We start from the raw sequence: 18,655 nt of genomic DNA on the forward strand, positions 1-18,655 counted from the left end.
TTGGTTGAGGCTGACTAAAGTAAGGTCCTGCCCAAAGTGGAAGGATGAATGAGATGACCTTCAGGATCCTCTTTCTTTACCCCTCCTATGACTCTATGCTGAGCAGACATTCCGAATATTTCCTAATTTGGTCTTCATTAAATTGTCTTATGCAGTTTGACTTTAATGCCAGAATATTTGCGGTGAGAAAACAAAGGAAGAGGTTTACCTAAAGAGTAAATAAATCCCCAAACATGGAAGAGAACAAAGACTTTTTCTAGTACCTGAAGGGGTGAAGGTGTCTGGTGGTGTTACTGCAGCGCTAAAATTCTGCTCCCAGGGTTCTGTCTTGGCATTTGTAAACCCAGGATCAGGAAGCCAAGTTCCATTTGGAGAAAGTGAGGTCACATTAGACTCTGCCACCTCTGTCCTTGTAGTCACATTGATAATGGAGTCTGATGAGTTGAGAGTTGTTATGTAAGTAGGTTTCAGAATTACAGGTGGGCTGAGTGTTGGTGTTGTAGAAAGAGAAGTCAACGAAGAGTTTGGACTGAAATCCTTAGAGCTCATGGTCTCCCCTTTATCAGGCTCTGTGGTTGGTGCTTTAACTGATCTTATAGATGTGGATGAGGTAACTCCTATTGACGGTGACACTGCAAACACTAAAGCACAAGGATATATCACATCAAGATCACAACACAGTCACCAAAAGCAAGGCAAAAAGGAGTGGCTGCTATGGCGTATACTCGGAAATTGATGTAGCCCTAGCAGAGACCAGCTGCACAGCTGTTTATTGTTTAATTGAGGCGATCGTTCCTAAAAGGACCATTAGCTAAAAAAAGTAGGAAATATCCTCTTCATTTAGCCCTTAACATGAATATTTTAGGTTGGGTTCTTAGCCACATCTTTACTTTAGGAATGAGAGCAAGAGTGCTTGAGATTTACTCAGAAATAAGGGAAGCCTTACCTGTTGTGGTATTGTTGGCACTAAGGCATGTCAGGCCACTGCTGAGCAAAATCAGAAAGAACCAGGAATCCATGTTGATCTGAAAAAACAATAAGCCACTTTAGAAGATGTCTCAGGTCCACATTCAAGGCAACTTGAAGTTTATAAACTGGAGGCTACAAATCCTCCAGGAATCCATGTTGATCTGAAAAAACAATAAGCCACTTTAGAAGATGTCTCAGGTCCACATTCAAGGCAACTTGAAGTTTATAAACTGGAGGCTACAAATCCTCAAACAAATGGAAGCCTCTGAATCTAGAGGCAAGACCAGAAAATGGTGGCTACCCTCTGAGACAGAGCCAATGAGACAACCATGGAACGGGTAAAATTGTTGCAGCAGTTATTCTTCCAATGGACAGAGTGTGTGTTGCTAATGAGACTATGGTACTTTTCATACCTCAGCCAGGGGCCAAATGTTAAATGATGTGAGATAAACTATGATCTAATTAGCTACAACATGGTCCAAATAATGTCATCATAGGAAAAGGGTGGAATTTGCATTGAGACTAGGAAAAGAAGTCAAAGTAAGAATATCAATGTTCATCTAGTACACAGTCACTAGAATATAGAATATAGAACCTGGAGTCTCTTGCATATGCCCCCTTCTTTTCTCCTTTCATTTTGACTCCTTGGTGAACCAATTCAATTCTATATTGTTCCACTCTCTTGAATCTTTAGTCACCTTATCATATCACTGATTATACAGAGCTAAGCCTCTGCTTTGGATCACTCCTACCATTCGTTGCCTTTACTCTCACTTCTACACATATGCTGCTGAATGAAGGTAGAGAAATTCATGCAACCTTTCTGACTAGGTCACTAAAATTTATGTTACATAATCTCAACTGGGCCCTAACTGCATCTAGGCAATCCTACTATACTTCCCTTACTGATTCACTATCCCACTCTCTACAGCAGCTCTTCCAGACCTCTTCATCCTTCCTCAAATCTCCACCTGCCCCCATTCTCTCAGCTGAGAACCTTGTCTCACATTTTACAGAAAGAATTGAGGCTCTGAATTCCCTCTTTCCCCTCTTCCTCACCTCCTATCACTCAAGTGCCTTCTTCCACTCTCTCCTCCTTCACCAGTATCTCACATGATGAAGTGGCCTTACTCCTTACCAAGGCCCACCCCTCTACTTGTTCAAGTGGTCTCATTCCTTCCATCTTCTCTATCACATTGCCCCCTCTGTTATCCCTTCTTTCATTTATTTTCATCTCTTCCTTTCTACTGGCTCATTTTCTACTGTCTACAAACAGATCCTCCTGGATCTCCTCCTACCTGAAAAAAAACCTCTCACTTCATTCTTCTATCTCTGTTACCTATTGCCTGATCTCTTCTACCCTTTGTAGCTAAACTCCTTGAAAAGGCTATTTACAGTTGATGTCTCCACTTTTTCTCCTCTCATTTTCTTCTTAAACCCTTACAATTCATCTTCTGATCTTATTATTCCACTGAATTGCTCTCTCCAAAGGTACTACTGATCTCTTAGTTGCCCAATCCAATGACCTTTTCTCAGTCCTCACTCTCTCCTTGACTTCTCTGCATCCTTTGAAACTGCTGATCACTCTCTCCTCCTTGATACTCTCTTTTCTTTTGGGACACTACTCTTTCCTGGTTCTCCTACCTACCTGAAGTGTCCCTCAGGGTTCTGTCCTGAGTCCTCTTCTCTTCTCCCTTTATGCTACTTCACTTGGTGATCTCATCAGCTTCCATGGATTTAATTACCATCTTTATGCTGAGGATTCTCAAATCTACCTTTCCTACCTTCTGTACTGACCTCTAATCTCACATCTCCAACTGCCTTTCACACATCTCAAATTGGATGTACAGCAGACATCTTAAACTCAATATGTCCAGAAAAGAACTCATTATTTCCCCCCCAAATCCTCCCCCACTCCTACCTACCCTATTACTGTAGAGGACAATATCCTCCCAGTCCCCCAAGTTTGTAATATAGGAGTTATCCTGGATTCCTCACTATCTTTCACCCCTCCCCCACATCCAAACTGTTGTCAAGGATCTGCTGATTTCACCTTTGCAACATCTCTCAAATACCCCCCCCCCCAACACTGCCACAATTCTAGTGCAGGCCCCCATCACCTCATGCCTGGACTAGTGCAATAGCCTGCTGGTGGGTCTTCATGCCATAAGTCTCCACCCATCATAGTATATCCAAAATCCTGTCTGGTGTTCAAAATTCTTCATAACCTGGACCCTTCTGCCCAACTTTCCAGTCTTCTTACACTTTACATCTCTCTGCACTGACATACTCTGTACTCCAGTGACACTGGCCTCTTTCCTTGTTAGAATAAGACACCTCATTCCCACCTCCAGGCATTTTCACTGGCTGTTCCCCAGGCCTGGAGTGCTTTGTCACCTCATCTAGGCCTCCTGGCTCCCTTCAAACCCCAGCTAAAATCCCATCTTCTATGGGAAACCTTTCCCAATCCCTCTTAATTTTTGTGCCTTCCTTCTGTTGATTTTTCCAATTTATCCTGTACGTAGCTTGTTTGTACATAGATGTTCACATGTTACTACATGTTTCCATTAGAAAGAGAGCTCCTTGAGATCAGGGGATGTCTTTTCCCTTTCTTTGTATCCTCAGCACTTAGCACAGTACCTGGCAAATAGAAGGCACTTAATAAGTGTTTAATGTGTGACCCAAGTTCAAATCTGGGTGTGGACACTTACTAGCTGTGTGACCCTGGGCAAGTCACTTAACCCCATTTGCCTCAGTTTCCTCATCTGTAAAATGAGCTAGAGAAGAAAATGGCAAACCACTCCAGTATCTTTGCCAAGAAAACTCCAAATGCAGTCACGAAGAAGAGTCAGACACAACTGAAAATGACTGAACAACAATAAAGGAATTGAGACAGGACCTATGAATTCACTGGTACAGAGAACCTCTGGGAAAGGTAACTTCCTGTACTACTGTAGATTGATGCCTTTTCTGCAATTTATAGTGTTAGGAAGTAGACTGGAGCACCAAGAAGTTAAATAACTTGCCAATCATACAGCCAGTATATATCAGTCAAGTTTCCCTGACTTCAAGGCCAGCTCCCTATCCTTTATATTAATATAGTCCAAGGGAAAGGGTTTCCTGATTGACAGTATTCTGGTCTGGCATAGTGCAAAGAGTCTCAGATTTGGACTTAGAAGGACTGTGCTCAAATGCTGGCAAACAGGGGCATGTCACCTAATCTCTTTTGAGCCTCTGTATCTTCATCTGTAATGTGTGGATCACAATACTGGTGCTATCACCACCTCAAAGGGTTGTTGTGAGGATCAAATGAGATAATGCATGAAAAGTACTTTCTAAACCATTAAGCTCTCTATATAAGCTCTTCTATTAGAATAAAGAGCTCTTCATTCTTTCTCCTGGGCTATGTCTATTGCATTTATATCACCCACCTAGTGGCACAGGATGAGCTTTCAATACAATAAATTGGAAGCTAGTCATAGTGGTGGTGAGTTTATCTCCACCCTCAATCTCCTTCAGGATCAGAGGCAGCAGGAAACAAGCTCTGAGTGACAAATGACATCCAAACCAATCTGTTCTAATATATGAGTTAGGAGATATCTTGTATTAAGGGGTAGAATGGCAGAGTGGTTATACAGTGTTGGATTTGGAGCCAGGGAGATACGGGTTCAAGTATTACCTCTGCATGAGCTGTGTGAACCTAGACTAATCACTTAATCTTTCAGTGCCCCAGGTAAGTGCAGAAGGCTAGAAGTTACAGAAACACAGAAGGTTTGTATTGGTGAAGGAAGCTTCCACAGGGGAGGGGAGAACCCCACACTGATGAAATCATATATTTGGTCAAGGGAAAGAAGGTATCTTGCATGATGGTTATTTACAAATGTGCCCAGTTTTCCACTCATCTATAAGCTCCACGTAGGCAGGAACCCTGAAATAGCTAAGCTTTGTATCTTGACATACAGTAGGTACTTAAATCATAATTTTTCTTTTGGTTAGGCAATGAGGTTAAGTGATTTGCCAAGGGTCACACAGCTAGTAAGTGATATGTGTCTGAGGCCACATTTGAACTCAGGTCCTCCTGAATCCAGGGCCAGTGCTCTATCCACTGTGCCACCTAGCTGCCCCTCTAAATCATAATTTCTTAACTTGAATAAGGATATGTCAAATGTTGCAGGCATTCATTTGAAACAAAATATTGGCCTTTTGGGGAATATGAGGATTAGTTACATAACAACGATTGTTTTTTTCCCCTCCTCTCTCCAATGTGATGCTCCTGAGGTTATAATATTTGGGTCTAATTCTAAGCCATTTTTGTTTCTGCTTAAGCCTCAAAAGATCTTTTTTCCTTTCTCTTCATTCTCTATCTCTCTTCCCCGCCCCCTGCCCCTCCAATCTTCTGGGCACTAGATGGTAGAGGCTATTAAAGGCATTGCTTTATGATTTTTATGGACTGTGTGTTACCGCCTGTATTAAGAAATGAGAGTTGACTATGTAGTCATTTTGACACTTTTTAAAGCAACAATGGGCTGATCAATGATTGATGTAATTCTATATTTGAGGAGAACCTAATTTGGATATTCAAGTACACTGGCGTTTCATTTAGGGAAAAAAAAAAACTTTTGTAATCCACAAACCTGTGGCAATATCAGCTGTACAAGAGTATATCTGTGGCAAGAAAGGGGAGATGAGTCATGCAGTGTGGGAAGTTCCCTGCTTTGTGTGACACAATGGAAATCACATATTGTACCCCACCCTATCTCCACAGCTCGAGTGTCAGTATGGCAAAGTTTTCCAAACTGCAGAGCATCCTCCTCTGCCCTCTACCACTCCTCCACCCCTACTGTTAAGGGGAAAAGAGAAGTGGAGTTACATGAAGCAAATGCCAAAGTTACTGGATATTTCCAGTACAAAGCCCAATAAATATACCCATTTTATTTTTAACTACGAAAACAAAGTTTAAATCAATGTCAATAAAATCAGAACTAATATGGAGAACTCATTTCAACTAAGAGGGAATAGAGTACAGAAATTATTTAATACAAATGTTTAAACCTAAAAATTGTATTCTATTCTGGCCATGGGTGAATAAAGAATTCTATTCTTTGTCAAATAAAGGATACTAATGCTATTACTTATTTGTAACATTGTATTTGTGTAAAACAGTTTTCTGTTGTGATTGTTTTAAAGAAAAAACATTGGATTAGCAATTGAAAAAGAGGGACAGTTATGTGGCACAGTGAATAGAGGACCTGGCCTGGAGTGAGGAAGACCTGAGTTCAAATCCAACCTGTGTGACCCTGGGCTCATCACTCAACCCTGTTTGCCTCAGTTTCCTCATCTGTAAAATGAGCTAGAGAAGGAAATAACATACCTCTCCAGTATCTTTGCCAAGAAAACCTCAAATAGGGTCATGAAGAGTTGGACATGACTGAAACAATTAACCAACAGCAATTGAAAAAGAATTATAAAAGCAGCAGTATCATCAATGATATCGTGTTTTGAGAAACTCTGCACTTGAAATAAAAAAAGTCCACCCCCCCAATCACATTAACAATATTATTATGGTTACTATTTTTGTAAGTTGTAAATATGAAAACAGTAAAGCATTTTAAATCAGCAAATAGACATGTATATTTTTTACCATGTTTAAATTTTTATGTTGTTATAAAGTTAAAATAAATTCTTAATTTTATTTGAAAACAATGTAAGCTAAGAAAATTATTTGCATAGTTTTATGAAAAGCATGGAGCAGGGCCTCCACCAGACCCATATATTTAATCAGCTGCCAAGTTTTTCTACCTCCATTATATCTCTTGCATTTCTTGCCTTCTCTGCAGTCATACAAATGTCTTTACCCCTTAATCACCTTAGGGTAGCTCTCAATCACATCATCCCTTAACTTTCTGTCACTTAATAATCTTTAAATCTGAATAATATCTAACTCTAATTTATCTACTCAAACCCCTGGACTCCTGAACATCATTGGGAGGAAATAATGAAATTATACTAATTTCCTTCAAAAGTTTGTGCTGCATAATTCCAACCAGGCTCTCACTGACGTATGATAATTCTTCTATTAGACGAAGCTCATCTAGCCCATTTCCCCCTGTGTCTTCTGAACTTCTTCCTTTTAAGGGCTTTTGCCACATTTATTTCTTTAAAAATAAATTTATATTGATATTTTGTTTTATATTACCTATATTTCCCAGTGCAGCCCTCTGCCACCCCCTTCCATAGAACCATCCTTAATTTTTCTTTTATACAAATACAGGCTTTTCAATGATTTTTTTTGTTTTTATATCACCCTGGTTTTCCCCTTGTTTTCTTCCCTCTACCCCCTTCCCACAGAGTCATTCCACATAATGATTTTTTAAGAGAAAAAATATAAAGAGGAAGAGAAAAAAAAATCTTGCAAAACAATTTTTAAAATCTAACAATACATCAAAAAAGAAATCTGACATTTGCAATGGTCCACATCCATGGATCCCTTTCCCCAACCTCTTCAAAAGGATGGAGAAAAGTATCTTCTCATATCTCAATGGAACTAAGTTTGATCTTTGTAATTTTGCAACATCCGTTTTCAATTTTTTTTTTTTAAAAAAAGACTGATATTCCTATCTTGTCCAAGCTGGAAATGAAGGGGCTATTTACCAGACCTGATCCCATTACTGATTGGCATAGGAACTTCAACCTGCTCCATATCCAATCTGGGCCATTTTGCTGCCTCTTAGGCAACCTGGTGACTACTCTTGAGGGCTCACCATACTGATACTACACATAGTTTGAACACCTGATCAGTTCACTCCACTGTAGCTCAGAATTCTCAAACTCAACCGATACATTAGCCTCAATTGCCAAGTAGCCTGGACTACAGTAATGTGATACCATGTTATCATTTTAAATTATTCTGTGGTTGTTGCTGCATTAGTTCATAAGTCTTTCTATTCGTATTTATCATATTTGTTGTTTCTTACTGCACAATAATATTATTCCATTATGTTCTTCTACCACAATTTTTTGAGCCAATCCTCAAATCAAAAGGCATCTATTTTGTTTCTAATTCCTTGTTACCAGTGAAAATGATGCTATAAATATTTTGGAGTATATGGAAACATAAATATAAAATATTTTTAATTTACATAAATATAAATATTTTGGTGTACATGGAAACTTTCGTTTTGTCAGTGACCTCCTTGTGCTAGGTAAATACCTATCAATGGAATCTCTAGCCATTTTATTTGTCTAACTTCAAACTGCTTTCCTGTATTATAATACTAATTAATAATTCCCCCAACAAAGCATTAAAATGCCCATCTTTCCACAACCTCCAATATAGAATATTCTCTTTTGCCATCTTTGCCAATTTGCTGTGTGACCATCCTTTACAACAAAAGGGAAAAAAGAAGAAAAAAACAGCAAAACTAACCCAACACATAGGAAAATTCCCTCACCTCCACAAGGGAGAGAAATACCTTCTCATCTCTTTCTTTGGAATCATGCTTGATCACTACATACTTGGTCACAGAATTTAGTTTCAACCCCCCCCCCATTTATATTGTTGCAATCACTGTGTATATTGTTTTCCTGGGTTTGGTTCAGGGTTTTCCTGGGTTTGCAATCAGTTCTTGTAAGTCTTCCCATGCTTCTCTGCATTTACCTCATACATTGTTTCTTGCAGCACAGTAATATTCCACTATAATCATGTTAATTTAGCTGCATTATATTCCTGGAGCTGCAGTGGACTGAGCTGATCAGGTGTCCAAACTACGTCTAGCATCAATATGATGAAGTTATTGTCCCCTCAAAGCTGGTAGCTAGCTCTGCAAGTGAGCATCAGGGTTAATGGTTAAATAGTAAGGCATGTAGCACCTATATAAAAAATGTCTCAAGGCACTGTCTGGAATCATGCCACAGTCTATCCCAGCTTTTCAGGGTCAATACTATGATTACAGATGGTTCATGGATTGAGAGTTAGAGAAGCCATCCAGTACACGTAGAGAAGAAGGATGACTGGGCACCTCCATCTTCTCCTTAGGAAAAATAAATGCTGATCGTTCCTAATGCACATGAGGATTGCTTTAACCCAGAGAGGTCTGGTAGGGCTGCTTCTAGGTGACTGGGAATGAATTCTTTGACTTGTGCTCACTTTCCTCAAGGAATTGGACTAGAGGGCCTCTAAGGTTCCTTGCAGCAATTAATCTATGATTCTACGATCCTATGTGCAACAACTGATTTAGCCTTTTTTTTTTCCTTTTTGATGAGGCAATTGGGGTTAAGTGACTTGCCCAGGGTCACACAGCTAGTAAGTGTTAAGTGTCTGAGGCTGGATTTGAACTCAGGTCCTCCTGACTCCAAGGCCAGAGCTCTATTCACTGTGTCACCTACCTGCCCTATTATTTAGCCATTTCTCAATCCATATCTTGCCCTAATTCCAATCCCTACCATTCCTTTCACTTCCCTCCCACCTCTCATCTTGTAGATTACTCTCCCCCCCCCTTCCATTCTTCTCTTAAGATCAAGACATAATAGAACCACTTACAGGTTTTGTCTAAATAGACTCTCTCTATGACCTGTGATGATGATAGGGTTCAGAGAGGCCACATGTATTATCTCCTCATATTTGAATATAAGCAGTTTATTCTTGTTTACTCAATTGTCACTGTTCATTCACGTTTACCATTTTATGTTTCTCTTAATTCCTGTGTTTGAATGTCTAAGTTTCTATTTAGCTCTAGTCTTTTAATCAAGAATGTTTAGAAATCCAGCCACTCTGGAGAGCAATTTGGAACTGTGCCCAAAGAGCTATAAAACTGTGCATACCCTTTGATCTAGCAATACTGCTACTAGGTCTGTATTCCAAAGAGATCATAAAAAAGGGAAAAGGACCCACATGTACAAAAATATTTATAGCAGCTCTTTTTGTGGTGGCAAAGAATTGGACACTGAAGGGATGCCCATCAACTGGGGACTGTCTGAACAAGTGGTGGTATATGAATGTAATGGGATACTACTGTGCTATAAGAAATGATGAGCACGCAGATTTCAGAAAAATCTGGAAAGATTTACATGAACTGATGCTGAGTGAAGTAAGCAGAACCAGGAGAACATTGTACATAGTAGCAGCAACACTGTGTAATGATCAACTCTAAGTCTAAGACAATTCCAAAAGACTCATGATGGAAAATGCTATCCACATCTAGAGAAAGAACTATGGAACCTGAATACAAATCGAAGCATACTACTTTTTCTCTCTTTTTTCTTTCTTTCTCATTTTGTTTTGATTCTTCTTTCGCAATATGACTAATGTGGAAATATGTTTAATATGATTGTACATGTACAGCCTATATCAGATTGCTTGCCATCCTGGGGAAGGGAGAGGGGAAGGAGAGAGGGAAAAAAAAATTTGAAACTCAAAATCTTATAAAAGTGAATGTTGAAAACTATCTTTACGTGTAATTGGAAAACATAAAATACTGCTAAGTTGAAAAAAAAAGGACCTACATGTGCAAAAATATTTATAGCAGCTCTTTTCATGGTGGCAAAATATTAGAAATTGAGGAGATACTCATCAATAGGGGAATGACTGAACAAACTGTGGTATATGAATGTAATGGAATACTATTGTACAATAAAAAATGATGAACAGGCAGATTTCAGAAAATTCGGGAAAGACTTGTATGAATTGATGCAAAGTGAAACGAGCAGAACCAGGAAAACATTGCACACAGTATCAGCAGCAACACTGTGTGATGATCAACTATGTGACTCAGCTCTTTCCAGCAACACAATGATCCAAGACAAGTACAAAGGACTCACAAAAGAAAATGCTATCCATACCCAGGTAAAGAACTGATGGACTCTGAATGAAGATTGAAGCTTTTTTTTTTTAACTTACTTTATTCTTTCCTGTGTTTTTATAAAAAAAGTTTCTTCTTTCACAACTGTGACTATTATGGATTTTTTTTACATGACAGCACATGTATAAACCATATCAAACTGCTTACTATTTTCAGAAGAGGGGAGAGAAGGGGAAGGAGAAAGGGAGGGAGGGAATTTGAAACTCAAAATCTTGTAAAAATAAATACTAAAAATTTTCTTAACATATAACCAGGGAAAAATAGTATTAAAAAAAGAATGTTTGGAAGTCCTCTGTTTCATTAAAGATCCATTTTTCTCCTTGTAGTATTATACTCAGTTTTGATGTATAGGTTATTCTTGGCTGTAAGCCCATATGCTTTCCCTTCTGGAATCCTGTATTTCAAGTTTTCCAGTCCTTTAAAGCGGTGGTTGCTAAACTGTGTGTGATCCTGACTATGGTTCTTCAATACCTGTATTCTTTCTTCCTAGCCACATTCAGTACTGTTCTTTGACTTGGAAGCTCTCTATTTTGGCTATGATGTTCCTGGGAGTTTTCATTTTGGGGTTTCTTTCAGGAGGTCACTGGTGGGTTCTTTCTATTTCTACTTTGCCCTCTGGTTCTAAGAGATCTGGGCAGTTTTCATTGTTAATGGCATTTAAATAGTCCAATGAATCTTAACTTTTTTTTCATGATCTATTTTCCAAGTCAGTTGTTTTTGCTATAAGATACTTTTACATTTTCTATCTTTTGTCTTTGTTTTAATATTTCTTGTTAGCTCATAGTATTACTGACTTCTACTTGGTCCACTCTAATTTTCAGGGAGTTTGTTGCTTGAGCAAGGTTTTTACCTCTTGTGGTAGGCTTGAATTCTCTTTCTTTTTTGTTTTTGTGTTTTTTTGGTTGGGCAATGGGGGTTAAGTGACTTGCCCAGGGTCACACAGCTAGTAAGTGTTATGTGTCTGAGGCCACATTTGAACTCAGGTCCTCCTGAATCCAGGGCCAGTGCTCTATCTACTGCATCACCTAGCTGCCCCCCTCCCTTGAATTCTCTTTCCAGATGACTGATATTGGAACAATCTTCCTTAATTTTTGTTGGCATGGTTGACTACAAGTGTGGGATAGTACCTATTCTAATCAATCAACATGCTGACTTAAGCATTTTGTTTAACTGTGGTTTTGGTTTTTATAAATGAGAATACCATGAAGGGGCTATTGAGAAGTGATTGTTGTTATAAAAACATTAGTAAAACACACACACCCGTAGACAGTGAGGTGGCTTTCTCCTTTCTGTCTATAATCACATTTTAACTTCAATCATACTTAACCTACACATGTTATGTCCAACTTATTAAACTATAAAACCCTTGAGTCAAAAAATACATTTTATATCTTTATATCATCAACAGTGAACATAGGGCCTTGAACATAGCAGCTTCTTAATAAATATATTTTTAGGGGCAGCTAGATGGCACAGTGGCTAGAGCACCAGTCCTGAAGCCAGGAGGACCTGAGTTCAAATCCAGCCTCAGATCAAACATTTGACACTTACTAGCTGTGTGACCCTGGGCAAGTCACTTAACCCCAATTGCCTAAAATTCTACACACACACACACACACACACACACACACACATATTACATTTAAATTTGAATTTGTGTGAAGGCTCTGGGATTGAAGGAAAAACTCACTACAAACTACACTAGCTACAGAGGAAGTACATAGAGCACTGGACTTGGAGTCAGAAAGACTAATGTTCAAATCCTGCCCCAGATACTGACCAGCTGTGGGACTCCCAAGCAAATCACTCAACTCCTTTGTGTTTGAGTTTCCTCATCTGTAAAACAAGGGGGTTGATGAGCTCAATGTAGTCTTTATGGTACTTCCTATCTCTGAATCTGGCTCTGTGAAACGTAAGGTTCTGCATCACACTCAAAACTCTACCTCCCCCCCACCCTGGAAATTGATCACTATCCAACTTGGTTTAGGGTCCACCCAAGTGTCACCCAGCTTCTGGCATATTTCAGAACTCTGCCAGTAGAGATGTCACAGCAGATAATCATGCATTCATGTGTAGGTATGTGGCACAGTGGATAGAGTGCTGGACTCAGAATCAGGAAGGTTTGAGTTCAAATCTAGCCTAAGATACCTATTAGCTTTGTATGCTTCAATTTCCTCATCTGTAAAATGATAGTAATAATAATACCTACCTCCCAGAGTAGTTTGCAGGACAAAACAAGACATTTATAAAAGTGCTTTGCAAACCTTAAAGTAATATCATCACCATTACACACATATACAACTTCATATCCTATTAGCAGTGCTGACAGGATGCTGGGAAGCTCCTTCCAGCATACTAATCTGAGATCAGGGTCTATCAACAAAATGCTCTTCTGTCTACTGACTGCTATGACAGCACTGGTCACAGAATTTCAGACTGGAAAATGCCTTCAGAAGCCATCTAATCCAACACATACATGAATGAGATTCTATAACACACCAGACAAGTAACCATCAAGCCTTTGCTTGAAGATTTCTAGAAAAGTGGGAACCACTACCTCTTGAAACAGTCCCTTCTTCTTCTGGATAGTGTTCTAATTGTGAGGAAGTTTTCCCCCCCAACATCAAATCTAAATTTGTTGCTTAGCATGTCCAATCATTGCTCTTACTTCTGTCCTTTTGGGCAAAACAGAAAAGGCTGGGAATGGGAGAGACAGAAAACCCAGTGTGACAGGAGACTTCTGTTACTTAATCTGATAGTAACATCAGCTTCCCTATCCTTATTTAATTCACCACTTTTCCCAAATCAAATAGATACTCAGAAGACACTAATTTCACACAGCAAGTTATCCTACGCCCACAGCATACAAATCCAGCATGATTTCTCATTCATCTCTCCATTCTCAGAAGTAAATACTCCTAAAGTTATTACCATCAGTGTAAGATCTTGGTTGTTTAACAATGAACTGAGAAACACCATGATGTCGTGTCCTTATAGTCACCAAGCATAAGCTCCAGGATGCAGTTGAAGCAAGAATCATAATTGCTAGACTTAAAGTCAAATCTGAACCAGCTAATAAGCTGAAGCCTAGAAATGTGCTACAGGCAGAAAAAAAGAGTCATATTCCTAATTCTCTGGCAAATTTAAAATAGCCTTGACAACATTTTCTTGCTTTAAAGACATTTTTCAGCTTCCAGAGAAAAACAGCTTTTTAAAAAGAATTGCTTTTATTTATATCTTTGTTTTTATACCTCTTACAATTCCAAACATATTCCTACTTAATGATCAATCATTGTAACCAAGAATAAGGGAGAAAAAAATTAGTTTAGCAGAATGAAAGTATGATATTATATTCAACATTCCACACTCACAATCTCACACCTCTTCCAAAAAGGAAGGGAGGTACATTTTGACATCTTCACTTCAGGCTCAAGCTTGATCAATGTAATTAAACAACATTCTATTTCAGGCTTTTGTTTTTTTTTTTTGTTTTTTCTATTTTCCTTTTCATGACTGTGGCCATTCTGTCCACTGTTCTCTTGCTTCTGCTTACTTCATTGCATCAGTTCTTCCGGGGCATCACGGAACTCCTTGTAGACTCCTGGTCTTTTACATTCATGTATCACAATTTGTTTAGCTGTTCCCCCATTGAAGGCCACCTACCCTGCAACCATAAAACTGCTACTGTCAATATTTTGGTGTGTGTGTTTGTGTGTGCGCGCGTGCGCGCACACACACGTGCACACACACACACACATATGTATATGTGTATATATGTATATATATGTACACACACACACACACACATATATATTCTGCCTTTTGACCTTCTTGGGGCATATGTCTACTAATGAGACTTCTGGATCAGAGGGTATGGACATTTTAGTTACTTTCATAGTATCATACCAAATTGCTAGAAAATGTCTCACTAGAGGATGAAAATCTAGTGTGCTTTGCATTTGAGATTTGTCCTGCCCTCCTCCATCAGGAACGCAGAGCACTACCTCAAAGCAGGGCTTCTGGTGCTGCAATCCTACTACTACTGCTATACAAGCACAGTTCGTGAGGAAATTCTAGAACCAAAGAATCACAAAAACTTGGATTTGTAAGAGATTTTAGAGATTATCTAGTCTAACACATACCTGGACAGGAATCTCCCCTACAACATCCTCAAAAGGTCATCCACCTCCCACTTGCAGACCTCAAGTGGTAGAAAACTTGCCTTTCGTTACAAACCATTTTATTTTTGGTCAATTCTAATTGTTGTAAAATTTTTCCTTGCATTGAGCCTAAATATGTCTCTCTGTATTTTCCACTTATTACTTCCAGTTCTTTTCTCAGAGACAAAGTGAAATCTCAGTTGGAAGGAACCTCAGAGGTCATTTAGCCCAGCCAGTGCCTGAATAACACCTCTAACAAATGGTGACCTAGCTTCTATGTGAGGACCTAAAATTATAAGGACTCCACCCCCTCCCAAGAGAGTCCATTTATATTTTCTTTTTGTCACCTCTTTTACATGTAAACTTTTATCTGGAATGATCTTAAGTCACTGTACAGGTAAATTTCCTTTCCATCCTTAAGTGCTGACATCAATCTCACTGAACTCCCAGGAAGACTTGTAAAAAGCTTTCATTCACATCTATGATAGAGGCAGAAAGGGAAAGGATGAGGTCATTATGGCTCTGATGACTAAAAAAAAAAAAAGAACAACATTAAGGTAGAAGACATGAAAAGGTTTGGCATTTTTTTTTTAATTAAATAATTTACTTGTGTGTAATACAAATAGCTTGTGTTATCCTGAGGTCTCTCTCTGTATCTCCTCTACCCGTTTCATCCCCAGCTAGGGGAAACTTTATTGTTGCTTTACTCAGAAAGGGTTTGTGATAAGTTACGACTGTTCTGTAGCTTAAAATCTTCAAATGGTTTTCTGGAGGTCTGATAAGTTAAGGAACGTGCTTGGGGTTACAGGCAGGATTTGAATCCAGATCTCTAGGCACTATGCCACTAAATAATTCACATAGCACTTTCCTTACAAAAATCCTGGAGAGCAGGAAGGGTAAGTATCATCTACATTTTATTAAGGAGTAAAGTAACTTTGTTTTGATGACAACAAGGAAGGAGCAGAACCAGAACTGGAACCCAAAGACTGAACAAATTCAGTGCTTTTTTCTCTTGTTTAAATTTTTAAAATTTATTTTTTCTCAATTGCATGTAAAATAATTTTTAACATTTATTTTTTAAAATTCTGAGTTCCAAATTCTCTCTCTCCTTCTCTCCCTTCTCCCCTCCTTGAGAAGGCAAGCAATTTGGTATAGATTGTGCATGTGCAGTTATGCAAAATATATTTCCACATTAGCCATATTATAAAAGAAAACACAAATTTTAAAAAAGCCAAGAAAAATAAAGAAAGTAAAAAAAAAAAAAGTAGGATTCAATCTGCATTCAGATTCCAATAGTTCTTTCTCTGGAGATGGATAGTATCTTTTGTCATAAGTCATTCAGAATGGTCTTGGATCATTGTATTGCTAAGAATAGCTAAGTCATTCACAATTGATCAGTTGTACAATATTTCTAGTGCTCTTTCTAATCTCCTAAACAACTCTAAGGTGATTGACTTCTACCCTGAGAACAAAATAATGCTCGAGAAAGGCTGGGAGATGAGGCTGTGCTTACCCTTCTTTCTTGTCTATTTATATCCTACCTGTGCTTTAGGATCCAGTTGAGGCAGCAGAGGAAGGTGGATGGGGTATTGAACTTGGAAGATATGAGTTCAAATTTTGCCTCAAACTTGTATTAGCTGTGTCTAACTCTGGGCAAGTCACTTAATCCATCTAAACTTTTGTTTCCCATCTGTAAAATGAAGACTAGATGGCCTCAAAGGTTTCTTCCAGCTCTAAATCTTTGTTCTTATGATCCAGTTCAAATTCTCACATCTTCTATGACACCATTCCAGACTGCACTGACCCCTTCCTTTTTTGAATAAATTTCTAAAACACTTGTTGGCCAAATTTTTCATTCTGAAACTCATTGCCTTTATGTTCTTAACTCTGTCATGTGTTTTCATCATGTGCCCCAAACCAAAATGATAAATTCCTTGAAGACAGAGGCTGTGTCTTATATTTCTCTTCTAATATCACTTTCCTCCACCCTTACAGCTAGATAGGTACAATACTAGGCAAAAGTTCAACTATTTGAGGAATAAAAGTGATTAAAGACCACAACAGAATTGTGGTTACAGAAATGGATAGAAAAGCAATGATTCAAATATTAGATCAATACAACATGACTTTATGGTCTGAAAAAATAATTGTAGGAATTGTGAAGGGAGTCCACAAGGTTTACTGGGAAAATTGATCTGATTTGACAAATTAATTTTTAGCCCTCACTCTAGGGATTTTATGAGGGGTTTCATAGTGGGTTTTAGGAAGGAAAAGTCTGAAAACCCAATAGTTCAGAGGCTGTAATTTGCAAATAATTATTTTAAGAAAATGTAGCATACATAAGGAATGCTATAGCCCCCAAACAAGGACATAAGACAAACTTTAATGTCATGACAACACTACTGATACACCCAATTGTAAATTAAGACTATATTGTTTTTCTCAAGGCTTCTCATTAATTATATCCCAGTTGCAAGTACAAGACACAGCATGTCAGAAAATAACCTGTTGTGTTATTCCCTCAGTGACAGCTTCCTAATCCCTTTCATTTACCAGGAAATATAGTATTAGCAACACAAAAGGGAAATGCATCTCTGCCCATGCACTTCAAGCTCTAATGGTTCCAAGAAAACACTCTTGTCTTTTACTCTATTCATTATGGTTTACTTTAAAGCGGAGCTCCAGGTTCTCTCAAAGCCTAGAATTCTCAGCAATGGCCTCTAGATGCTAAAACTAGAATATCTAGTAACACTCCAAGACAAAAGATCCACATCATTATAAACCAAGGTGTGCAAAATCTACTACAGGTCTCCCTTTGGCAAAAGTCCCTGTAAGTTTTGTAGGTCCCAAGGAGAGATAGTTGGCCTGTTGTCTGGTGAACCTGAAATTCCACTTGACCCAAGTGTACTACAAAGATTTACTCTGAGCCTCCAATACTAGATAAACAACAACTAAACAGGCTTGGGAGAACTTACCTGTAAATGAAGGGGTTGGATGAAATGATTTCTAAGGTCCTTTAGTGATCTAAATCTTAAGAATCTATGAATTTTTTTTCTGTAAAGGTTGATTCAACTCAATCAACATCTGCCTATCAAGTTAGATGCTGCAAATCATTTGAGCTACAAAAGTGCTAAAGTTGCAGTCCTAAAGGAGATTATAATAGGTGGCTAATAATAATAATAATGATGCCAATATGTATATAGCACTAAGGTTTGCAAAATGCTTTACATATACTGCATATGATGTGTGTGTGTATCCATCCTAAGTATAAGCTAAATGCTATTATTAGCCTCCTTTTATAGAAGAAGAAAATGAGGCTGAGAAAGGTTGTTGGTCAATCAGTCAATAAACTTCCAAGTTCTCCTTTTAGCACCATTACTTTAACCTCTCCTCCTCTAAGATTCATTCAATTCATATCTACCACCCAATCAAAATTTTGGAAGCTGCTGTCTACCAACCTCCAGGACACTCCCCTTTTTTCTTCAGAGTCCAATGCATGACTCACAGTCTCTCCCTAATTCCTGCCCTCATACTAGGAGATTTCAACATATATACTAAAAATCCCTCAAACACCTTAAACTGATAGTTCTTCAACTTAATCATCTCTCATGATCTACTCCTCCAATCCATCTCAGCCAAACACAAAGATGGTCAGAACCTTGATCTTGT

The 18,655-nt window shown here is 38.5% G+C and overlaps 1 protein-coding gene across 3 annotated transcripts in view; it reads right to left on the bottom strand.

Annotated features, from left to right (window-relative positions):
* The window catches only part of PTPRA (protein tyrosine phosphatase, receptor type A), a 130,012-nt gene that overhangs the window by 42,122 nt on the left and 69,235 nt on the right, over window positions 1–18,655 (bottom strand). For all 3 annotated transcript variants that reach the window (XM_027835989.1, XM_027835991.1, XM_027835992.1), the window contains 2 exons: window positions 947–1,025; window positions 264–641 (listed from right to left, as the gene is read on the bottom strand). In XM_027835989.1, the coding sequence (XP_027691790.1) occupies window positions 264–641; window positions 947–1,025 (457 nt within the window). The remainder of the gene's footprint in view (window positions 1–263; window positions 642–946; window positions 1,026–18,655) is intronic.

This window comes from Vombatus ursinus, unplaced genomic scaffold (assembly GCF_900497805.2).
Source record: "Vombatus ursinus unplaced genomic scaffold, bare-nosed wombat genome assembly UNPS02014818.1, whole genome shotgun sequence".
NCBI lineage: Eukaryota > Metazoa > Chordata > Mammalia > Diprotodontia > Vombatidae > Vombatus > Vombatus ursinus.